The sequence below is a fragment of the Ochotona princeps genome, chromosome 2 (genome assembly GCF_030435755.1).
Source record: "Ochotona princeps isolate mOchPri1 chromosome 2, mOchPri1.hap1, whole genome shotgun sequence".
Classification (NCBI taxonomy): domain Eukaryota; kingdom Metazoa; phylum Chordata; class Mammalia; order Lagomorpha; family Ochotonidae; genus Ochotona; species Ochotona princeps.
This window is the reverse complement of record NC_080833.1, coordinates 143,109,886-143,135,589: the sequence shown is the minus strand read 5'-3', so window position 1 is coordinate 143,135,589 and position 25,704 is coordinate 143,109,886. Positions and strand designations below refer to the sequence as shown.

Genomic DNA, 25,704 nt, shown 5'->3' with positions numbered 1-25,704 from the left:
TCTTCTATCTGGGGAGTGAATCAGAAATAGCTCCCTTCCCTCTTCTTCAACTTTTTAAAGTACAGACTTACGAGCAACTTGCCACATAATAAATACAAATCATACATTAATGAATTAATTCACAAATATATTCTATGGCAGGAAACATTTAAAAATGTTTATTCTTATTTGAAAGGCAGAGTCCCAGTGCGAAGCAGAGACCAAGAGAGAGATCTTCCATCTACAGGTTCACTCCCCAAATTGTTACAATGGACGGGGCTAGGCTGCTGTGATGCCAGAAGCCAGCAGCGCCTTCCGGGCCACCTTGGGTGCTGGGGCCCAAGGACGTGGGCCCTTCTCCACTGCCTTCCCAGGCCATCAGCAGGGAGCTGCATCAGAAGCAGAACAGTTAGGACTTGAACTGGCACTGGATAGGAATGCTGGTGCCACAGGCTGAGGCTTAGCCTGCCACGCCAGGGGTCTGGCTCTACAAGTTTTTTTTTTAAAAATATTTTATTATTGTATTTATTTGAAAGGCACAATTAAAGAGAAAGAACTCCACTTGCTGGTTCATTTCACAAATGGGTAGGTCAAAGCTGGAAGCTTTGTAATTTGGATGTTAGTATACTGAGTAGATGTGATATAAAGAACATTTTCTACTACGTCAAATGCTAGATGGCTGATGATGAAACACATTATCCATACCACGCAGTCCATAGGCTATGCACAGGGCTTTTATCAAATGACTTTTTTAAAAATTCAACTGCATTCTGATGATTAAAACAACCAAATATTATGCATCACATTTGATGGTTTCTGAACTTCTGATCAGTACAAAAATATAAAAATATTGTTTTATTATGACTGTACTCCCTGGTTGCCTAAATATACTGGTCCGCTGCTTACAGAATACCATACCCAGTACACCTGCCCCTCCTTCATCTCCCACCCCGTGTATGTGTGTACATATAACACAGATACACAGCTACCTGAAAATACAACACAACTTTGGATCTAACAATTACTTTAAAATATGTATTTTTAATACAAGGGTAGGAGTTCGGGGCAGCGGCTGTCACCATGTGGGATGCCCACAGCCCATGCTGGAGTCCCAGCTACTGTGTACCCTGGCGGGCAGCAGAGGATGGCTCAAGTCTGGGTCCCCGACATCCACGAAGGAGACAGAACTGAGCTCTGGGTTTATGCTTTTGGCCAGGCCCAGCCATGGCTATTGCAGGTATTTGAGAAATGAATCAGAAGATGGAATATCCATCTCCACTTTTCAAATGAAGTGAAATAAATAAATAAATACAATAGAGCCGACAGAGCTCTCACACAGAGACAGCAGACCACTGAGCAGTCCAAGCGCCGCCCTCCGCTGCTCCCCGCCTACATCCGCAGGGACGCCTTTCCCTGCAGGGACCTGGTGGCAAGATCAGCTCTCTCCCGCAGCAGGTTGGCTTCCTCGGCACTTCTGTGGGCCTGCGCGTTCTTCAGTAAGAAGTGGCTGATGAACAGCTTCAAGCCTTCCCGCAGCATCCCCAGCTTGGGGTTGTCAGACACCCTGGAAGGGAACCACAGACACCCATGACGGCGATGACCGAGTCCCTGCCAGATCTCCACTCTGTGTCTCTAAGTCTGAGATGCACCCCAATTTCTTTGAAAAGGGGAATTCTCCACTAAGAACTTTGTAACATGTTCTGCTTGTTACAAATCACTGTTTGTATTAGGCAAGCTCAGTGTTTCCCAAATCTAATGCCAAAATATTATTATCTTAAAAATTAAAACTCAAGTAATTTATTAAGCTGCTGTTAAGAATCAACATATGTGAAAACAACCTATCTTCTTCATGTCTTATAGAAATAAGCTAGAAACCCACCTTGTAAATATTAAACCAAGGTCTTCCACTTCTGTTTCCAGTAACAGAATATTCAACACTTTTCGCAAAAAATGGACTCTGGGTTTGTCCAATTCACTGAATTCAATTACCTAATAGACAAGATGCAGAGAAAAACAAAAGTCAGGTAGATTCAAATGACTTATACTGATTTATAAATATGGTAAGATTAAACATTCAATCCTTTCTCACACCTCTTTACTCCAATTTTTAAGAGGCTAAACAGCGAAAGGAAAAGGAAAAACAAAGGAAAGAAAGAAAAAGCATCTATTGCTGGTAAGGGTATAAACCTGTTAAAGTTGATGGAGAGGATATAGCTTCCAAGTTAGAAATTTCACTTAAAAAAAAAAAATTATTTCTATTGGAAAGTCATCTATAAAGACAAGGAGAGACAGAGAGAAAGATCCAAACTAGCGCCCATATGGGATCCCAGCACACACACAAGGGAGAACTTTGGCCACTAGGCTACCAAGCTGGGCCCAAAATTTCACTTTTGCAATTGAAAAATATATTATTTCCATCCCCTGAAGTCCCTACCACCTAATTAAAATGCTATTGAATTTAGATACAGGAAAGATCAATTCATATATAAGGGTACTTCAAAAACTTGATGAATTGATTAACGGCAAGCTTGTTTTGAAATCCATACATGTTTTTTCCACAATGTGTTCCATTAACTTTAAACAATTTACTTATAACTTGTATTCATTTTCTTAGAAAGGCAGAGAGACGGAGCCTGAGCGATCTCTCATGCTTTATTCTGGTGCTGCAGGCAGGGCTAAGTCAGGCTGACACGGGGGAGGAGCCACAGCTCAGGCCAGGCATTCTGCACGGGTGGCGGGGACTTGGCGCTTCGGCCACCACCTGCTGCCCCTCTGGGTGTGCAGCAGCAGGGAGCTGGACTGCGAGTCTCCAAGGGGGGATGTGGGAGTGTCTGAAAGGCAGAGAGAGGGAGAGATGGGGAGAGATCTTCAGGTGGCTGGTTCACACCCCACAAGGTTGCAATGGCCGGGCCAGGACAGGCTCAAGCCGGGAACCTGCAGCTTCTTCCAGTCTCCCACATGGGTGCAGCAGGCCAGGCACCTGGGCTCTCTCCTGTTGCTTTCTAGGAGCATTAGCAGGGAGCTGGAGCAAGAGTCGGCACCCACGCAGGATGCCAATGTCCAAAGCAGCTGGAATGACCACACCACAATGTCAACCATGCCAAATAAATGCCTGGCTTTTTATGAATGTCTGAATACCCTTTGTCTGTATGAATTTCAAAGTTTTTTGCACAAAAATAAACTTTCAAAATTTTATTTTCCACGAAGTCTCTGAGGAAATTTAAATGTTTTACTTTACAGTGAAGTTTTAATTCCATTTTTCTAGGAACTCTGTACCCTTGTGTGAGTATATCTTCTAGAAAACTATCCAAAAAATTCTGAAACAATGTAAATATTTGCCTTCAGGACACATGAATGAACACACAAATTGCAGGAAAGAGAAGTAACAAAATGAGAATTAGAGATACTAACATTGATAAACTACAAACTTCAGCCGAATTAAAATAGGTAAATTGTAGAACATTACTAAGAATATGGTGACAGTGTAACACTCTGGACATGGAAGACGCTAAAAACATGTAAAACAGTGTCATGTCGTGTCTGTACATACACAGCTAGCATGAGAGTGCCAAAGCACAGCTCGGAGGCAGGACAGCCCCTCCGAGGGCTCTCCGAGGGCTGTCCCTGGTGGGGAGCTGCACCTCACCACCCCTGGTCACCTGGCTGTAGCATCAGGCCCTATTCCACAATGAGCCCAACAGTGATGACCCGGAGGCAGGATTCAGACAACAAGGAAGCAGCAAAGAACTTGCACGTTCTAAGTCACTGCAGCTTTCAGAACACAGCGTAAGGTCCAGACCTCTTGTCCTCAGGGTAAAGTGGCCAAAGCACAGCGGCACACATGGGACGTAGGGACAGTGCAAAAGACAAGCTCCTGGACTGCTGAGACATGGAGTGACAGCTGTCCTGCAGCTCAGGAAAGCCACAGCAGGCACTGAGGCCAGAGGCCCTCAGTCGGCTCATCTGCTTATGTCTTAACCCACAGGCTCCTCCACAGTCCAGGATCTTTTTGAGGATATTCAGATCCCTGTGGTCTCACCCTCCCAGCCTCTAGGGTTCACGGGCAACTCCAGAGGAACACCGCAGCCCCTGCTCTTCATCAGCTCTGCGGTCCCACAATGCAGCGGGGCAGGGAAGAGCACACAGTTCTACAAGCTCATCCACGTGAGAGAGACCAGTTTCCACTTCCTCCATCTCCCTCCCAAGTCAAAAGCAACTGGTTCAGGCTTCTATTGGGACGAGCAATCAAACCTCACAACATATTCAGATTACCAGAAAAATTAACCGTGCCATTACTTACTACATATGTTTATACCATATGTTAATTTGGCTATTTTCAATGTCAGTTATGACAATGAAACCATATTTCTGGTAAATCAGGATCTAAGAAAACTTGCTTTTAAAGCACAAAATATAAGCAACTATACTACCATTTCTATAACTTAAAAACAAAAACAAAAAAACAAAAACAAAACCCAGATACCTTTAAAATGGAAAGTGGAAGCGATTTTGTCTTCAACAAGTGAGCTACCAGGTGAACCAAATTAGAGACATTAGTGGCTGGCAGATTTTCTAAGTCCCGAAATTTGTCCCAAATGCTGAACTGGAAAGTCATCTGAGGTAACAAGTTAAAAACAAAAAAAAAGTTAAATGCAATGAACTATTCAAATAAATCACTAAGAAGATACTCTAAAGGTATTTTTTTTTTTTTTTTAATTTATTTTCACTGGGAAGACAGAGTTAGAGAAACAGAGAGCTTCCACCTGCTGGTTCACTCCCCAAACAGCTGCAATGGCTGGAGCTGAGCCGGTTCAACGCCAGGATCCAGGAGCTTCTTCTGGGTCTCCCATGCGGGTGCAGCAGCCCAAGCACATGGGCCGTTCTCGACTGATTTCCCATGCAACAAGCAGGGAGCTGGATGCGGAATGGAGCAACTGGAAATCAAAGTGGTGCCCAGAGAGAATACCAGCTCCTCAGGCAAAGGCTTAGCCCACTTTGCCACCACACATTCTATTTCTTACGAATGTATTTTTAATGTTTGAAGACGCAAGACTTTTAAGCATTAACTACACTGTCCTTTCCTGGACAGCAGTTGAAATGATTTCACTTTTTTCTTTCAATCAGCAGTTACCAAGGAATTCTTTAAAGAAAAGTTACCATTGGGTCCGGTGCAGTGGCCTACTGGCTAAAGTCCTTGCCTTGAACATGCCAGGATCCCATTTGGGTGCTGGTTCTAAATCCAGCAGCTCTGCTTCCCATCCAGCTCCCTGCTTGCGGCCTGGGAAAGCAGGACCCTGAACCCACGTGGGAGACCTGGAGGAAGTTCCTGGCTCCTGGCTTTGGATTGGTGCAGCACTGGCCATTGCGGTCACTTGGTGAGTGAATCATCGGATGGAAGATCTTTCTCTTTGTCTCTCCTCCTCTCTGTATATCTGCCTTTCCAATAAAAATAAATAAACCTAAAAAAAAAAAAAGGTTACCAGTAAGCTACATTACAAGACTGGTATACTATAAAAATGAAGAGCCATCCCTGAGCCCAGCTATAAGCAACAGGACATACGACTGGGCGGTGGCAGGACACGGGGATTAGTGCTTGTTCTGGACCAGCCTCTTCTCCCACTGGAAGGTGGCTGGAGGTCTAGCACGGGCCATGGGGTCAGGGCTGCAGCAGACTCTTGACTTGGGGAAGTCATTTTAGGCAGGTTGAACCACACCTAACCGGTGGCCTCCTACTGAGTGCTACCTGAAATCTCCTTTCATAGTCACAGAACTTGCCGGCCAGGAATGCGTAGAAGGGGTTGTAAGTTTTCTCCTGAAGGCAACAGTGCAGAAGCACATGGATTATTTCCCTCTCCTGCTGATCCTTTAGTCCAAGCCTGTAAGACAAAAGAACACTAAGACATCACTTGCTTTCCAAGTTGTTCACAGCCACACTCCCTCAGAAAGGCACAGTGCTGTCTGCGTGAGTTTAGATGCTGCTGAGCCAGGCAGAGGACTTGCGGCAGCAATAGACATGATGAGCACCCCAGGACCGGCTCAGTCCCTGATTTCTCTGGTATTATGGTAAAATGTAAGAGGAGGCAACAGACGTGCAAGTTCGAAGCCAGCCATGAAAGGGCCTGTGCGGTGCAGGCTAACTCTCCGCCCTGTTTGGGGGGAGGGTGTGCCAGCATCCCCTACAGGTGCCAATTTGTGTTCCGGCCGCTTCAGTTCTGATCTCACTCTGCTTACGGCCTGGGACAGGGGAGTTCTTGGGCATTTGTACCCACTCGGGAGACCCGAAAGCAGCTCTTGGAGCCTGGCTTTAGGTCAGCTCAGCTCTGGCCACTATGGCTGTCTGGGGAGTGAACCAGCAGATAGGAGACCTGTCTCTCCTCTCCGTAAAATTTTTCAAATAAGAAAAAAAAAATGTATAGTTTTATAGACTAAACTCCTGAAAACATGACGTCAACTGTGTAAAAAATACTTGCAAAGAAAGGATAAGTCAGACCCCACGACTAGAGCACACGGCTCTCTTCATAAAAGGTACAACAACACGCGTGACAGGAAACTGCAGCCAGCTTCGGATGCCTGCTACCACAGGGCGGCCCCGTTTGGGGGCCTGCTACCACAGGGCGGCCCCGTTCAGAAAATTACATCCCAATCATCAGAATCTTGCAAACAGCCATTTCCCCTTATACATCATCCTAATCTGGATTCAAACAGAGGAGAATGAAATAACACTACTAAATTGTCTGCAAGTGAAAATACACAGATCTGTGAACACTCTTATAATTAATAACAGCATCCTGGAAAGTTTTAAATAAGTAGGATAATCTGAACGAAAAAAGTTACACGCATTTTAAAGTAATTCATTATGGTATTTGCAGTCAAAATCACCAAGTCTATACAACAGAATGTTCCCAAGCTCAACCACCTCCAACCAATTAGCAACAGTAGGTGTTTAATCCGGGACACACAGGCCCACCAGGTGCATGCAGATTAAGGAGAGCCCAGCTATTCCTCAGCTGCATCTGATCCCACCAGGAACAACTCAGACAAAAACCGAAACCACCACCAAGAAACCAACTTATTTCTTCTGCAACGCCTGATGAAATAACAGGTCAAACTGTCCCCACACACGCTTACTTTAGAAGCTTTTCGAAAGCGTCCAGGAAATCCTCACTGGTCATTATTGTACAGAATATGCTCCTCCTGACGTCGGTGTTCATCCGCTGCTTCCGGGCAAGTTCTAGCATCTTTGAACTGATCTAAACAAGAAGCGATTAACATGCATCATGCAGAAATCTGTCACCAACACAGCTGTTTTCTGCACAGCATTATGCCAAATTTCACTTTATATAGTTACTAAAGCTTCTTAAGACAAAGTAATATGTCCCATGGCTTTAGCTCAATATGATTTTAAGTCACATACGAACACACACAAAATCTCCCCAGAAAAGGCAAGCACTTGACTTGTGAGATGTTCAGTGCTGTCTGTGCTCAGGCTGCCTGCTCTGGCGCCTGATGCCAGAGCCTTGGAAATCACGACCAACAGCAGGAGGTGAGAGTGCAGGGCCGGGTAAGACCCTGGGAAAAAATCAAGGAAGTCTGGACAAAATACAGACTTTACACTGATGTGTTAAAAAGTCTCACAATTTGAAATTCACGATTAATGGGCAAGAACCCACACTGCTTGAAAAAACACCGTGTCTAAATTTCAAAAAGCAGTGTTTGTAAAATGAGTGCTTTCATTTCTACACATTGCCTTCACTCAACTTTTACTTCTATGTAGTATATTTTGACTTTTAAAAAAATTCCTTAAACACAGAATTATAACATATAAGCAATTTTGGTAAAATCTTCAAATAGATCATGTCATACATTTCAAAGAGTATTCACAAACAATAAAGGGGTTCCTGTAGGTAGGTCTTAGCCAGATGTGGTAGGGGTGTCTACAGCCCGACAATGTCAAGTCCAGGGGTCTCCATACCGTCCCTGGACGCTGTTTCTGTGGATTTGACTGCTGACTGCTGTCAATCATTGGGGCCCCACTCCACGCAGAGCCCACAATCCACCAGCGACCTGTCTGCTCAGCATTCAAGACGCTGTCCCAGGAGACGCGCAGCCGAGTCTCTGCCCCTGACCCAGCGTGGCGTACCTGGTTAAAACAAGAGATCTAGTAAGGCCTGGAATCTTAAAAAAGTCATCTTTGGTTTTATTTGAAAGGCACAGAAACAGAGATTTTTAATTCACTGATTCACTCACAAATGCTTGCAACAACCAGAGCTGGGCCAGACCAAAGCCAGGAGGCAAGAATTCCATTCAGGTCTCCCGTCGGAATGGAGGGGTCCTAGGGTCTGAGCCACCTGCTCACCTGAGTGCAGGATCCTAGGACCTGAGTCATGATCTAGTCATGTAAGTGCAGGATCCTAGGAGTTGAGCCATCATTCGCTCACCTGAGTGCAGGATCCTAGGAGGAGCTGAGCCATCACCCGCTCACCTGAGTGCAGGATCCTAGGAGGAGCTGAGCCATCACCCGCTCACCTGAGTGCAGGATCCTAGGAGGAGCTGAGCCATCACCCGCTCACCTGAGTGCAGGATCCTAGGAGCTGAGCCATCATCTGTTTCTCCAGAGTGCACACCAGCAGGGAAATGGAGCACAAGGCACTGTGATACGCAGGCGTTCCCAGTGTCACTTTCACTGCTATGAAAAATGCCTGTTCCAACTGAGATGCTTTTTCATTTTTTGATTATGGCATTTTTGGTATATTTGTATTGTGATGAATCACTTACAACTAGAACAGTTAAACCTGCCTGGGATAATGCCAAAATCAGACTTTAAACCCAAGGATTTCAAATCTGAGATTTGTGGGCTTACGACCCAAGCAACACTGTCTGGAAAGCTGCCGCGGGCTGAGCTGCAGGTGAGGAGGCGAGCATGGCTGACCCGTGTCAGGTTGGCGAGGGTCAGCCCGGCCACACATGCATCCAACAGCCAAGGAGCGCACACAGAGGAGCCGCCTCGGCCTCAGGTCAAGCACAGGAGAGGCTCGTCCGCCACTGACCTTCCTGCACGGGAATGTTCGGCAGACAGCACCAAAGCACTTGGGATATCAAGACAGACAACAAAACTCTTGTTGGACTGACTAGGCACCTGCCTTTAGATCCAACCATTTCTTTCTTTTCACGCCATGCAAGTATCTGGTTCAAGTGCTTGCTGCTGCACTTCCAATCCAAATCCCTACTAATGCACACTCTAGGAGGAACAGCTCCAACGTGTGAGTCCTGCCGCCCCACAGGAGAGCAAGGCAGGGCTCCTGGCTCCTGGCTCCAGCCATATCACACTCAGTTTGCTGTAGGCATTTGGAGGGTGAACCAGCAGATGGAGCAGCTCGATCCCCTTCCTCCCACCCGGTCACGCTTTCAAATAAATAAACCTTAAAAAAAAAAAAACAAAATCAAAGAGAGAGACAATTACAAGCCATTCACCAGAGCTCTCTGTAACTTCCTCAGTTTCTCCACTGGCTCGGGATCGTAGCCTGGAATTTTGCGCATGTCATTATTCTTCAGCGCCAACATCGTTTCCAGCATGAACCGAATCTTCAAAGAACACAGATTAAAATCCATCATCTCAGAGAGTTTCAGCGACTATTTGATTGAGCAAGACACACATCACTCCTGAGGCACAGGGTCATCACCAATGACGACAGTCAACCCCAACTTCAACTCAGAGCTGCAATCCTATTTTAAAATAAAAATCTGCCCTGCCCCGGGCCTCAGACAGGGCCGAGTCCTATCCAAAGTCCCTTCTCTCCACTCTCCCAGCCCCACCTGTCATTCCACCCTCCAATGTGAAAAGGGCTGTCCAAGTGCTCCCCCAGCACTTGGCATCCTCCCCGAGCCACTCCGCATCCTCAAGTGGCCTCGCCTCATCTCATCTGCTCTCCACCACCGGCTTGTCAAGCACATCTTCGTAACATTCACATTAGAAATAACATCATACACCAAAGTTTAAAATACATGAAAGATTTCCACATAATTCCTCTGTGACTTCTCCAAATAATATTTGGAGAAAGGATATCGTTTTATAAAAGTTACACCCAGAGATCCATATTTCATGGTGTGTAATTGATATGTAGTAGCTGTTTAACATATCAGAGTCAGCTGCTTAATTACAACTATCAGCATTATTGATTTTAAAACCCCCAGCCATATTTGCATTCTCTCCCCATCCCTCCCAACATGCCCATCTCCAGACAGTCCACACTGTGCTCTGCTCATTTCCACATCGCAGGGCACACTCCCAGCCCCGGCCTTGGCACCTTTCTCATTCCCCCCACACTGCTTCCTCTCACCCGCCACGTCTTCCCTCTTCATGTGGCTGCAGGCTGATGTCATGTACCTAGGGGTCTCTTCACGCTGTCCTATGCCAGGCTACCCCACTCACTCCCATCTTCCACAACTCCTGATAGGAAGTCACCCTGGACTCCCACCCAGCCAAAACCTTTTTTTTTTTTTTTAATTTATTTATTTCTTAGAAAGTCAGATTTATAGAAAGGAGAGAGAGAGAGAAAAATCTTCCATCCACGGGTTTACTCCCCAAGTGGCTGCAATAGCTAGGAGTCAGGAACCTCCTCCAGTCTCCCACAAGGATGCAGGGTCCCAAGGTTTTGGGCTGTCTTCAACTGCTTTCCCTGGCCACAAGCAGAGAGCTGGATGGGAAGTGGAGCAGCTGGGATACGAACCTGTGCCTACACAGGATCCCGGGCGTGCAAAGTGAGGACTTAGGCACAAGGTTACGGTGCTGCAGTCAAAACCTTTCATAGCCAACCTAGGTTCTCTGATTGCATTGCTTCTAAAATAGCACTGTTGGGCCAGCGCTGGGCTGTAGCAGGTAAAGCCGCCACGTGCAGCATGGGATCCCATGTGGGTGCCAGTTTGTGTCCCGGCCGCTCTACTTCTTGTTCGGTTCTCTGCTAATGTGCCTGGCAACGCAGCAGAAGATGGCCCGTGGGCTGCAGCCATGTGGGAAACCCAGAAGATGCTCCCAATTGCTGGCTCAGCCCTAGCCATCACGGTCATCTGGAGCAGTGAACCAGTGGATGCAAGATCTCTCCTCTCTGTGACTTTGTGTTTTACACAATAAACATTTATAGGAAAAAAACAGCAATGTTTCCCTTCTAGAGCTGTCTATTGCATGTCCTGCTGCTTGCCCCTTCCGTCACTCTCCAACGTGGCTGGCTACTCTCTGCAAGTCACGCTCAACTTCCTGGACTCCTGCAATGGCCCAGCCCTACCTTAAAGTGATCAAGGAAGACGACACTTTAGATCCTCTAGATCAATTCCCAGTCCTCCAGGATGGTTTACAAGCCTCAGGGACCTAGTCCGAGCCCTCTCCCCTGGGAGAATTGTCCCACACTGGTCTTTTTTCTTGTTCCTCAACTGGGCACACCATGTGCCATTCTACACCTTGCACTGTCAGAACAGCCAGTGAGGTAGGAGCTATGATTGTCCCATTTTACAGAGGGGTAACAAGGCTGGGCAGACTCAGGCTGTATCCTGTCTTCCAACTGCCAGGGCCAGAGGGCCAAGACATACTGAGACTTCAGCTCCGTGCCACACAACCTCCTCAATAAGCCTTTTTTTACTTTATTCTTTCCCACAGATGCATGTTAAATATAGCTAGGAAACCAGAAAAGGCAGAAGATACATCATTATTTTAAGTTGGGGTCAGCCTGTGGGGTTTCAGGCACTTAGGAAGCAGTCTAAGAACACGCTCGTACCCGAGTTTGGTCCTGAAACCTGCCGCCTGCCCCGCTGGCTTTGGTCTGGGCCTCGGTGATGAGCTCCTTCAGCGACAAGGCGTCATCCTTCCTCAGGGAAAAGCCCACGTTCTTCAGCATTAACAGGATCAGTTCAATATCTTTTTCTGTGAAAGTTCCAATAAGCTTTTTCAAAATGTCAAAGACGAGTAGAGACTGCACCACGTGGAAGTTGTACAAGTGGGCGATAATGGTAAACAGGTTATCACATTCTTTCCCTTCACTTCCATTTCTATACATGGCATCAAACTTCCTCACCACGGCCTCCAGAAAGTGAGCGCCGACCTGAAGGGAGACACAGGGAGGGACCAACAGGTAGTTAAGGTCTGCTGAGGTTTTAACAGGTTCAACTTGTACTTTTAAAACAGTACACAAAACGTAGGTAAGATAGGACATAAGCAGGGCACAGCTTCAATTACTGTAAAGGTACTTCCTACTTCCTTTTCTTTCACAATAACAAAGAGATAGTTTTTGGCCAGCAGCCATTTTGGTTCCTTAGGGGGAAAAAAACCCACGTTAAAAATCGTAAGAATATGTCTGTATCTCAAATATTCTGCTAACAATACTCAATTCTGAAGACTTTTTAAATTTATACATCAAATACATTTCTTACAAGGAAGCAACGCAAGCGATAAATAAAGTAGAAAAACCTAATTTCAAAGGCTACCCAACAGACAGGTACTGTAAGGGACTAGGTGCAATGGAGGACAGTCCCATTTTGCTGGGCCCGAGGCTCTGGTTTTAAGGGCAGTGTAGCAACACATCCGTCGGTTCGGCCTGCTGAGCCTGGACCTGTTCTGTAGGGGGCACAGGGAAGCTGCGGACACAGTGCACAGGACGGCAGAAGCTGCTGAGGGCCCCAACAGCGCCTACCCTCTGCTCTTCGAGCCATTCCCGTCCACATCACACACGCACGTGCTAGAGGTGAATCTGTGATTGGGAGACGGTTACCAAACCTTGAAGGGAGAAGTGGCAGTTATGAATCTTGCTAGTGTCATTATTCGTCCTCATCAGCCTGAGCTGAGACTGGAGAGGGCGGAGGCAGGGACACAGGGGGGACAGGGCCAACAGCCCAGTCAGGAGCTGCAGTCTGGACTGGGGAGGAGAGGGAGGGCCCTGGCATTACCTCAGGACGACACCGGAGGAGTGTGACATGTCACTGAATCTGACAGCTGAAGTACGGACTACGGGGAAGCAGCAAGCACGTGAAAAGAAACGGCTTAGTAGGGCTGGGAAAACAAATTTCAGACATGGTAAGTGTTAAGCCTGGGAATGTGGCAGGACTGAGGGCAGATACGTTGCTGGTGGTGAAAATCTCTGTTGGGGATGCCAGGTTAGAAATAACAGGAAAACATGTACAGACCACTGCTGGGTTGCAACAAAAGAAAGTGCTCGAAGGATCCAGAGCAAGGCCGAATGGCAGAGGCAAAACTGACTTGTTAGAAGTCAGCACTGACAGACTGTACATACTTTTCAGTTTTTAAGTATCTGAGACCGGGGGGCTGGCATGGTGGCAGACCACACTAATCATCTAGCTGCTGCAACGGCATTGCACACAGGCAACCTGTTCATCTCCCAACCGCTCCATTTCTGACCCAGCTCCGTTAACGGCCTGGGAAGGCAGCAAAGGATGACTCAAGTCCTGGTGCTCCCGCAGTCTCGTGAGAGACCCACAAGCTCCCGGCTCTCAGTTTCAGACTGGCCCAACTCTGGCTGTGGCAGCCTTTTGAGGAGTGAGTCAGCAGATGGAAGATCTCTCTCTGGCTCTCCCTCTCTATGTAATTTTGACTTTGATACAGACATACCTGAATATACAAATACATTATATATAAATACCTTATATTTAAATATAATTTTAAAAATTCAGGGTGTCTCTCCCTCCCTTCCCTTTTGAGAGGCACCCCACCTCCCGGCTTCCCTGCTCACCTGGTCCCTTCGCAAATAAACTTTTCTGTTTACAACAACAACAACAACAACAAATTCTGGCAAATATCCTCAAGTATGTTTCATTCATACAAGCAGAATGCCAAAATTTCAAATTCCATTTAATATCTTCAAATTAAATAATGTTAATATGTAACTCTATGAATAAAATCCATGCTGCTAAAGACACTTAAGCACCAACACAAATTCTTTTTAATCTTTATTTATCTGAAAGTCAAAGTGACAGAAACAAGAGCCAGACAGAAACCTTGTCTCTCTGCTGGTGGACTCCCAGCTGCTGGCAAAGCTGGGTCCAGGTTAGGCTGCAGCCGGAGCTGCAGCTCCACGGACGTGCCCCAAGCGGATGGCGGGAACCCATCAGTCTGAAAATCATGGCCCCCCCCCCACCCCAGTGCACTAACAGGAGGCTGGTCTGGAGGGCCAGACAATGCTCAATCCTAGGTCCTTTGGTATGGGTTCACCAAGTAATTGCTTAACCCACCATGTTATGCCTGACCCGACAAAAATCCTTACGCATCAATTTTTAACATCGATCTGCAAAGATGTAATTTTTTAATTTTAAATGGATTATGAAAGGAATTCAGTAGCTAAAATCATGATCTTTTAGACACTTCTTTCCTTTCATGAATTCCTGTGAGGAGGTTTCCTCACTGTGGAACTTAAAGAAAGAAGTTTAATGGAAACAGCATCCTGAGAGCCCATCGCACTTTGGCAGAACTTTGAGTGGATGTCATTAGCTGGAGCATCGTAATGACTTCCCCTTGGAACAAGTCATTTTGCTGTCTTTTGTGCCATTAGTGAAGGCTTAAATGACAAATAGGAGCCATAATCTCATGTTTTCAAATCAAGCAAATTCCCAACGTTCTGTGGGTGGTCAGAGTCCACGATCTGCAATGTAACTCAGTGAAATGCTGCTTGTACTAGAATCATTTTGATTATTAAGTCATATGAAGTATACCAATTTGGTCTAGAATGACAGACACACTATAAAAGCCACAGAACAGTACTGAATTATGGTAATCACAAGACACTATGAATAGTGTGCGGTAATCCATTATGATTTGTAATGATGAGAAAATGGACTCACACATTCATACGTGAAAATGAATATAGTTCTTAGAAATTAAAACAAAAATTACTTCCAAAGAGTGATTCCCAAAGCAGTTGGCCACAGTCTTTTTGTAACCGAGATAAACTAGGCAGCCATGTCTTCGGCTGCTGGGAAGACTATGGGCCTAGGCCCATCTCTTTTGTCCTCAGCTTCCCAATGCCCTGCGGGTTTGTAGGTTTCCATGTGGCTCAAGAGATTATCTAGAACAGTAACAAAACTTTGTAGTAGGAAACGCAAGCTAGGAAAAACAGTGCAAGAGATTTTAGTATGCAATCTGGACTACAAATGGCGAATCCTCACCCTTCTGCGAATACACGCTATCAGCTGGCCTTCCTGTGCCTGCTACATGGAGTGACTCAATCTTGGCAACGCCACAGGGGAAGACTTCAAGGCTTGAGACCACGGTACATGAAAGGGCGTGCTCTCAACTCAGCAGCACCTGCACCCCACTATATGCAGCTTTTGTCCCTCAAGGCTAATGTGTTTGGGCAAATCTGCATTTTGAAGTAGCCCTTGGACAGGCCCAATCTACAAGAGTATGAACAGGGCCTGGCACAAGAGCCTAGTGGCTGAAGTCCTTGCCTTGCACGTGCCAGGATTCCATATGGATGCTGGTTCGTGTCCCAGCTGCTCCACTTCCCATCCAGCTCCCTGCTTATGCCCTGGGAAAGCAGTCAAGGACGGCCCAAAGCCTTGGGACCCTGCGCCCACATGGGAATCCTGGAAGAAGCTCCTGGCTCCTGGCTTTGGATTGGCTCAGCTCCAGCTGTTGCTGCTACAAGGGGAGTGAACCAGAGGACAGAAGATCTTCCTCTCTATATATCTGATTTTCCAATAAAAATAACTAAATCTTTCTGGTTTTTTTTTTTTTAAAGGAATGATGTTACAGACCAAATAGCATTTATTAGGAAACAAAAAGAAATCAACACGAGCAAACAATCTACACCACACAATGCAGCATTTACCAGGCCTTTCGCTGAAACAACCATCTTTGAGACACAAACAGTGCAACTATAAGACACAAATACCTGCAGGCTTACCTCGATTCCCACAGTGTGGTGAAGAATGCTGACCAAGAGAATGTGCTCCATCATCAGGCGGCTGGGCATAGCTGCGCCAGTGACACAGGCATCCATGAGGGTGGCGGTCAGGGTGTCATTCATGTCCTTCCTGCTATGGCTCATGTACAGCTCCTCCAGCTGGCTGCTAATGGACGCCATGTTTGGTTCGCTCAGCCTGCAGTGAAGCACACACACAGTGACAATGTTTCAAGTTAGGAGTTATTTCTCAGTTACGAAACTACCACTACCAGAGGTAAGTCTGAGCAGCTGCAAGGGTGGCTGCCCTTGATCCCCTAGCCATGCTGGGTCCAGGCTTCCTGCTGGGGATCCTGGGCTTGTGGGTAGCCAGATGGCCAACCAGCCCCAAGCTTTGACCACTGGCTGCCTGGCAGTGAGCTCCGGGGTCTTGGGGGTATGGAATTACTGCCTAGGGACATCCATGGATAAGGCCACTGTAAGTGTAAGTGAGAAATGAATCCTGAGGGACACTCAATGACAAAGCCATTGTACCTACAGGTATGCAAGGGAACTGAGACCTGGTGGTTTGGAGAGGAAAGAACTGAAGATCTTTATGGGTTAGACTGCTACACCAGCACACAGGGGAGTCCTGGGTTGGGCTTGTCAGCATGGTACATGGCTGACCACTACATGCCAGTGCACATGCAAGCTATGGCTGGCAGGCCTGTTTGGCAGGCTAGATCCCAGTACCTGACAGTGAGTGTCAGATCAGGGGATGGGTTACATTAGACTGGGCCATGACACCAACCAGCAAGCAAGAGAACCAGGTCTAGGGGTGGATTCTGTAGAGGAAATGTGGGCCCAACCTTATGGAACTACAAGTCCCACTGGTTAGCTTATGAGTTAGGATGGTGATGGAACTCACTGTTGCTCACTGATACTGAGGCTGGGAACAAGTGGGGCAGATCCACGCTGCAGCACCCGCATGAGCACCCTAAAGCAGTGTGTGGGGCGGGCTGGGTCACACCAGCTCTTACAAAGGCCAGGATGGATGGATGGAGCAGGCCATGTTGGGTAAGGGCCAAGCACACATTGGCATGCGTGAGATCTGGGTCTGGGGGTGGCCTTAGTGGGGGAACCTAGGAAACTCCCCTAATAGGTTACAGCTCCAGGTGGTGAGTACGTGGTCCAGGCCTGGGTGTTAAGCAGGCTGGGTTGTGTAACTCCATCTCATCTATTGGCAAGTGTGTGAACTGGTTTCAGAAGGGGGCGGACTGGGCGCGGCCGAGCAAACCATAGCCCACTGGCCGAGGGCAGAAACCAGAATGGGGTGCGGGTCACGCCAGGTTAGGCTGACACACCTACTGGTTTCCGTGAGCCAGGGATGAGACCAGACTGAGCAGGGTCAGGTTGTAGCACCCACCAACAAGAGTTGGGACTGGGGGCAGGCCAGGTTAGGCCAGGCTACAGCATCCAAAGACAAAGGCCAAGACAGGTGAAGAGCTTTGCCAAGCTGGATAAGAGCAACCACTAGCACCCATGAGATCTGTGGCTGGGAACAGGCCTGGTTGGGGAGCAAGGGGGATGCCCTGGCTGGGTTATGGTTCCCACTGGTGAGCACAGGGGCCAGAGTGGGGGCTGCTGTCTGGTCTGGACATGGATACAGTGTCCTTCAGCACACGTGTAGGCTGGGTTTGGGGTGTGCCAGACTGGGCTAGACTCCAACACCCACTAGTGCTCGTGAGGACCAGGGTATACGTAGGCTGGACTAGGCTATGTCTCTGCTCTTGCTGAGCCATGTGTAAGCTGTGTACAGGTATGCACCAGGCTTGGCTGGGCATTAGCATCCAATAGTGAGAGCCAGAATGGGTGAGGGCCAATCAGAAAAGGCTACTCTGTTTCTGCTAGGACAGGAGGTGGACTAAGTAGGGCTGGTCCATGGACCCACTGGTGTCCGCAAGATCTGACATTGGGAGAGGTTCCGATAGAGGAGCTTGGGGAACTCCTCTGTTGGGACACAGAACCTGCAGGTGAGTACAAGAACCAAAAAAGAGAGCAGCCCAGACCAGGCCAGGTTACGGTATCCACAAGCTTACCTTTGGCTCAAATCTGGGCTGAGCCAGGCAGGGCCAGTTCATACCACCTGCTGGCAAATCCAAGAGCCATGCCGGGTCAGGCCGCGCTATCAGCCAGTTCACATTAGGGTCAGGACTGGGGGCTGGATGGGTTGGGCTAGGCTGTAGTTCCTACTAGTGTGAAATGGAACTGGGGGTGGGCTGGGCCGGGCCGGGCTGGGCCAGGCTACAGCACCCACCAGCAAATGCCGAGGTGAGGTAGACCGTGCTAGACTGGGCCACAGCACTCGACCAGCACATGTGAGACCCAGGGGAGAGTGGGCAAACCCAGTTGGGGGGGCTACAAGGAGCTCCCCTGCTGGGCCACTATTCCCACTGGTGAGTGTGAGAGCTGGGATTGATGGCAAACCAGGCTGGGCACGGCTAAAACACCTGTTGGCCTGCACGTAAGCTGGATCTGAGACAAGCCAGGCTGGGTAGACTGTACCTACTGGTACATGCATAAGCCAGAGTGGGTGAGGGTTGGTTGGGCTTTGTCTCAGCATCTGCTGGCAGATGTTAGCACTAGGGGACAAACTCTTTGGAGCTAAACTGCAGAATCACCTGAAGAGTGCAAGATCTGGGAGTGGGAGTGAGCTCATTAGGGAAATAGTGGGCACCTTCCTTTTAGGTTATCACTCCCACTGGTGAGCATGAAAACCAGGACTGGGAGAGGCATAGCTAGACAGAGAGTGGCATCTGCTGGCATGTGTGTGGGCTGGATAGTGGGGCTCATTGGGTTGAACTAGGCCTCAATGCCCACTGACATGTATGAGAGCTGAATGGGATGTGGGACATACTGGACCAATCTGCTATACATACTGGCAAGCACGGGAACCAGGGAAAGGGCGGGCCTGGTAGGGGTTACTGTGGATTGCTCTGACTATGCTACAGCTCCCACTAGTATCCATGAAGGCTGAGTGTATGGTGGGCAAGATTGGGCTGGGCTATAACACCCATTGGTTTGTGTAGAAGACGGGGCTGGAGACAGAACTGACCCAGCAATTGCAGCCACCAGCATGTGCATAAGCTGATTTGAGCAACAGACTGTACCGGACCCTATACTGGCAAGCACACACAAGACTCAGGTCTTGCAAAAAAAAAAAAAAAATCAAGATTCAGGTCTGGGATGCCCTCAGATGAAGCTTCTTTGGGAATCCCCTCAACTGAATTGCTGGACTTGGAACCCCAACCATGAAGAGAAGTGCAGGTTCCATGGTCTGACCAGGGAGTGCATGAGTCAGAGCTGGGCCTCCTCAGTAGCTTAGACGAAGCAGTGGACAGCATATCCAGGTGCACGTGGAGGATATGACAGTACATTGGAGCCTGCAGAGGACACCTGGTACCAGAACAGAGGACGGAGGACAGAACAAATTGATCATCTACTCCAAACTTGTGTTGGCAGTGAAAATCTAGGCAAGATGAGACTCTAAGGTGGACTAAGTCAAGCAGTGGAGTGTAGAGAGATTGCATCGTGACTGGAGTGGCGAGATCAGCAGTAATTCGGAACTGCTGAACTATCAAAACCACTTAAGCAGGACCCTGGGAGCACGCCCCACATCGGGGATCCTGGGATGGTTGGGAGGCTGGGTGTGGCTTCTCCCCTTATCTCTCCCCTCCCCCCAAATATAATTTATACAACTAAAAAAAAAAGTTACCACTACCAATGTTTTCCATTGATATACATTTCTGACCTCTGAGTAATTCTTTTCTTGTCCCCAGTAACCCAGCATATATCATGTATAATCATATAACTATGAAATCTCAAAGCAATATAATTGTCTTTACAGCTACAATGTGGCCCCAGTGAAATGTTCCTTGCAAATTCAGAGGTCACACTTCCGTTTATGCTAATCTGATACCCCCGGAGGCAGGGACAACCCTCAGCTAGAGCTGCAGTGTTTGGAAAAATGCTAACCTTCTGATCGTGAGCACAGCCTTAGTTCCCAACATTAAGCAAAGGTCGCTGCACTGCAATGAGAGCACACGTGGCGGGACTACATCTGCGTCTGAAAACCACTCACCATGCACCTGTGCTAATGTGCAAATGAACATCGGAAGAGTGTGTTACGATGTATCACGCAAATAGTGTGCAGGTTTTAATTAAAACTGAAAGGAATTCTGGGGGAGAGAGGCGAGTGAGACCATAAAAGGCTAGCGAGCCTTGTGGTGATAAAACACTTGTGTATCTTCATTGTGGCGGTGTTTACATGAATTTTCATGCAAGGAAGCTGCACAGAACTACACACACACATATAAAACAAGGAGACCCAAATAAGCTTTGCAAATGTTATTCATGTCCATTTTCCCGTTTTTCTTCCTAATTGTTTTGCAGCATACACAGGACCTCCTTTACTGTCTTCTGACTTCCTGTGACTCTGTATTTCTAAATAAAAAGTAATACATATTCGGGCCCAGCGCGATAGCGTAGCGGTTAAGGTCCTTGCCTTGAATGCGCCGGGATCCCAAATGGGCACCAGTTCTAATCCCGGTGGCCCTGCTTCCCATCCAGCTCCCTGCCTGTGGCCTGGGAAAGCAGTTGAGGACGGCCCAAGACTTTGGGACCCTGCACCCGCGTGGGAGACCTGGAGGAGGCTCCTGGCTTCAGACTGGCTCAGCTCCAGCATTGGCGGCCGCTTGGGGAGTGAACCATTGGACGGAGGATCTTCCTCTCTGTCTTTCCTCCTCTCTGTATACCTGACTTTCCAATTAAAAATAAATAAATCTAAAAAAAGAAAGTAATACATATTCAAAACCTGGCAAAACCTGATCAAGCGTTGGATGTCAGGAGAGCAGTTACATGAGCGGGCTTGGAGAGGGGTATGAAGTGGGGAGGGGCTTAGAGGGAGGGCTGGGGGGACCATAGAGGGTATGGACAGACTACAGGGAGCAGTGGGGGGGAACCAGAGGAGGTGGGCAGATGAGAGATTTTAGCTCCTTTTTCAAAATCAGAGAGCCGATTAAGTTCTACTTATACAGTTTCAAATTAAATTCTTTCCTTTTTTTTAAGATTTATTTATTTTTATTGGAAAGGCAGATATACAGAGAGGAGGAGAGACAGAGAGGAAGATCTTCCATCCACTGATTCACTCCCCAAGCGGCCGCAACGGCTGGAGCTGAGCTGATCCAAAGCCAGGAGCTAGGAGCTCTTCCGAATCTCCCACATGGGTGCAGGGTCCCAAAGCTTTGGGCCGTCCTCAACTGCTTTCCCAGGCCACAAGCAGGGAGCTGGATGGGAAGCGGGGCAGCTGGGATTAGAACCGGCACCCATATGGGATCCTGGGTGTGCAATGCGAGGATTTTAACCACTACGCTATCGCGCTGGGCCCTTTTCTTCTTTTTAAAGATTTATTTTTTAGTTTTATCTGAAAGGCAGAGTCATAGAAAGGAGACAGAGGGATTCTCCAGCTGCTGGTTCAGTCCCCAAACATCTGCAATGGCCAGAGCTGAGCCAATCCAAAGCCAGGAGCCAGGACCCTCTTCTGAGTCTCCCACATGGGTGCTGGGTCTCAAGGATTTAGGCCGTCCTCTGCTGTTTTCCAGGGCACAAGTAGGGAGCTGGATGGAAGTGGAACAGCTGGTATTCAAACCAGCAGCACCCATATGAGAAACCAGCACTAAGCTGGCTTACTAGTTTACTGGAAGCTAGTTTACTATGCCACGGCTTCACCGCCCCCTCCCCATCAATGTCTTATTGTGTTACACGGGTAATAAAATGCAGACATGGGGCCCTGCGCAGTGGCTTAGTGGCTAAGGTCATTGCTTTGAACGTGCCAGAATCCCACATGGGCGCCGGTTCTAATCCCAGTGGCCCCATTTCCCAACCAGCTCCCTGTTTGTGGCCTGGGAAAGCAGTTGAGGACGGCCCAAAGCCTTGGGATCCTGCACCTGTGTGGGAGACTTGGAAGAAGTTCCTGACTCCTGGCTCCGGATCGGCACAGCACCGGCCGTTGCGGTCACTTGGGGAGTGAATCAGTGGACGGAAGATCTTCCTCTCTGTCTCTCCTCCTCTCTGTATATCTGACTTTCCAATAAAAATAAAATTAATCTTTAAAAAAATGCAGACATGAATAATAAGGAAGGAACCTTGAAGACCATGTTTCTGAGCAGAACTTGCTTCCTCAGGCGGGTAGGCCATGGTCACTTCTCAGAATAACAATGTGGCATGCGGGCTGCTCTCAAATGTTGAAGGCATTCAAAGTATTATACACTGGGCCCGGCGCAATGGCTCAAACAGGTAATCCTCCTCTTTCAAGTGCCAGGATCCCATACGGGTGCTGGTTCATGTCCTGGCTGCTCCACTTCCCATCCAGCTCCCTGCTTGTGGCCTGGGAAAGCAGTGGAGGATGGACTAACGCCCTGGGACCCTGCACCCGTGTGGGAGACCTGGAAGAATCTCCTGGCTTTGAGTCAGCTCAGCTCTGGCCATCTGAGGAATGAACCAACAGATAGATCTTTCTTTCTCTCCTCTCCAGAAATCTGTCTTTCCAATACAGATAAATAAATCTTTTTTTTTTTTTTTTTTAAAGCCACAAACTAGAAAGAAGAAAACCAAGTACTAAGTATTAATCACTCGGGTAGTCTCTTGCAAGGCATGGATCTGGTTAAAACACACAGGAACAGAAGGACCCATCCAATCGAGACCACCGTGTCTAGCCCCAACACTCACGACTTAACTCCTGGGGTTACTGCAGTCCCCAGGACAAGGTTACCTGTTCACCAGACCCTTGACTTGTTTCCTGAGCCTTTCTAGCTCCTCCTTCTTCGGGACATCCACCGGCTCCTCGGCTCGCCGCGCATGAGGCGGCATGTACTTCTCAGCGCTTTCTGCAATACTCTGCAAGAAAAGTATTCCACAAGTCACAGACAATAGTGAACAGATCCCATTTTTTCTTGTTAAATTTGTATTCAAATTCCAAAAAACCTGGAGGCAGTTATTGCTACTGACCATTGCTCTTGGCGAACCTCAGCTGAGAAGATGCCTGGATGAAAGCATCTTTACCACCCGGGACTGGGGGAGCGGCAGGGGGCGTCATCCTAAGCTGCTGTGCATGCGCCTCCTCTTCCCCTCTGTGGAAGAAGCTGGCTGCAGCCGTCTAGCACCTCCCAACAGAGCCCTGGAATCCACCACTTCCACCCTGGAATCCACTACTTCCGCCCTGGAATCCACCACTTCCGTTCAGGATGAACGTACTACAGGTACAGGCATACAGCCACCCAGGTAAATGCATCAACACCTCAAAGAAAGTGTCCTACAAATATTTCAGAATTGTTTAAAATTAACATTTAAATTTGTACAAGGGTACCTCAAAAATTTTTGTGGGGAATCATGACTAAAAAAGAAATTCTTGGGGGGCAAGCCTTGAGGCACAGAGGGCTGTCCGGGCCTAGGACGCCTGCAGCCCCTGCCTGCAGTGCCAGCTGGAGTCCAGGCTACTCCACTTCCCACCTAGGTTCCTGCAGATGTGTCCTGGGAGGCAGATCGTAGTTCAGGGCTTGAGCCCTGCCACCCATGTGGAGACACGGGTACAGGGCTGTGCTCCCGGCCCGACTGGCCCAGTCTTGGCCATGCAGGGCATTCTGGGGGGAGTGAATGAGCAGAAGGAAACTCTGCCATTCTGCCTTCCAAGCAGATGAAAATAAACATATTTTTCACTATTTACACCAATAAAACACATCAACTCAAAATAGCAGCTTTTCTGCAATATGCATTTTCTACACATTTGATGAGCCCTGTATGATAAAATCAAAATCAAGCTAATTTCCTAGGTCATCAGCTGGGGAAGAAGGTAAGGGGTTATGCATGATTATCTGTAACCCTGGGTACCTCAGTGACAAGCACCGGTCCGGCATGCTCCTTACAGTGGAGAGCTTCCACTTACAGACCGTCCATCCCATTGAAGCTGTTTCTCTTGAGACGCACCTTACTTCAGATATAATGTCAATTACACCTCAAGAGGCTGTGAAACACACTCAGGGAGAGTTGGAGAAAACACTGCGCTGAGGGAGGAACGGACAGCACTTAGTGATTGTTGATAAGGTGCCAGGAGCAGACATGAGAGCCTTCCGGGTGATGCCAGGTGTTAACAGTGGGGAAAACAAGGCCTGGCCTCGCAGGAGAGGGGATACCCTGAGAGCCAGGTGGCTGCCACAGCCACGTCTCAGCTGACCTCCAGGAGCATGCAAACAAATGATCAATATGCCCGTGTCACCTGCCCTTTGCTCTGTACCCCTGCCCTGCTGTTGGGCAGGCAGCCCCAGAAGGCCCTGGGGGAGTATGCCGTACCTCATCCTGTGGATCAGCATCTTCCGAAGAACTTGGAGGGCTCTCTTCTTCATCTTGTGCAAATCGGACTCTCTTTCTCCCTCTTTCCTCCTGAGTCTTCCTTGTGGCGTCTATGTCTCCCCGTGGTCCATCCTCATCTTCATCCTCACTCTGTACTCCCTCACCTGCTGCCTGAGCCTCCTCTTCCTCCTCGTCTCCATCTTCCTCCTCTCCCTCACTAGGGTCCTCCGAGTCACTCCCTAAGTCACTGTCAGGGGGCGTGTCCGCGGAGTCCTCCTCCTCTTCCTCACTGCTTTCGTACAAGCCGCTGCTGCTTCTCCCAGACCCCAGAGCTCCCAGGATGTAGTCCAGGCCGTCGCGGGCGAAGCTGAGCGGGACGGAGCTGCCGTCACCTTTCTTCTTACGCTTGTTCAAGCCGAGACAGCGCTCCAGCTTTCGGATCTCCCGGTCCTCCTCCTCATTGGCCGCGAGAAGGGCCCGTTTCCGGGCGGCGGCTTCGGCGGCTGCTGGGGGTCTGGGCTGCCCAGATGGAGCCTTTTTGGGGTCCGGGGGTCTGGGCTGCCCAGGAGCAGCCTTTTCGGGGTCCGGGGGTCTGGGCTGCCCAGATGGAGCCTTGTTGGGGTCCGGGGGTCTGGGCTGCCCAGATGGAGCCTTGTTGGGGGCCGGGGAGCTCCTGGTCTTCTGGGTCGAGGGCGGCTGCCTGGGGGACGAGGGGTCCTTCCCGGCGGGACGGCGGGCGCTTTCCTCCTCCTCATCTCGCGGACCCTGGGCAGCGCCTCCCGTCCTCTGCATGCGACGAACTTTCTTAAGGTGTCGTTTCTCCTTTTTCAGCTCCTTGCGGCTTTTCTTCCCGTTGCGGCGGGAACCCACCCCGGCACCAGCGCGGCCCTGGAAGGCGCCAGGAGCGTCTCCCACGGAGGTGGCCTGTACGAACCCCTCCACCGCTAATTTGAGCCGTTTGAGGGGCCCTTTCCCGCCAGCCCCGGGGCCGCGGCGAAACCCGCGCCCGCCTTTACGCTTCATGCCAGTGCCCCGAGGGCCGCCCGGACCCGCACCTTCCACGCTCCTGGCCGCCGCCATCTTCCGAGACACGCCGACGCGGGTCTTCCGGCAGAGGCGGGACTTCCGGGCGGGAGCGGAGGCCGGCTGGGCGGCGGCGCCCCCTGCTGTCGGGTGGGTGGGCGCGCGGGGAGCCGGGCTGAGGCGAGGCCGCCTGGCGGAGAGCAGGGCGGAGAATGGCCGCCTTGGGCGCGCATGGGACCGTCCTGCTTCCTAAGGAGCACACACACACATGCTCAGGAAGCAAGCTCTTCATACGTTGTGAGAGACCTGACGCGAGAGTAACCGAAGTCTCGGGTGATGTGTGACTCCGGCTGTAGCTTCTCTCACTCCTTGCACAGTATCTCATGGAGTGAACTCAGGCTCCTGTTGACAGGTGCACTGGCAC

General features: G+C 49.0%; 1 protein-coding gene across 1 annotated transcript; it reads right to left on the bottom strand.

The window, feature by feature from the left end:
* Positions 1 to 481: 481 nt before the first annotated feature.
* Positions 482 to 25,401, bottom strand: NOM1 (nucleolar protein with MIF4G domain 1). Its single transcript, XM_058660651.1, has 11 exons — positions 24,258 to 25,401; positions 22,684 to 22,808; positions 15,879 to 16,074; positions 11,745 to 12,068; positions 9,451 to 9,561; positions 7,952 to 8,119; positions 7,108 to 7,229; positions 5,723 to 5,855; positions 4,463 to 4,594; positions 1,859 to 1,968; positions 482 to 1,543 (listed from the first exon to the last, which is right to left on the bottom strand). The coding sequence occupies exons 1-11, from the start codon at positions 25,335 to 25,337 to the stop codon at positions 1,369 to 1,371; spliced, it is 2,676 nt and encodes an 891-aa protein (XP_058516634.1). The 5' UTR covers positions 25,338 to 25,401; the 3' UTR covers positions 482 to 1,368.
* Positions 25,402 to 25,704: the final 303 nt, after the last annotated feature.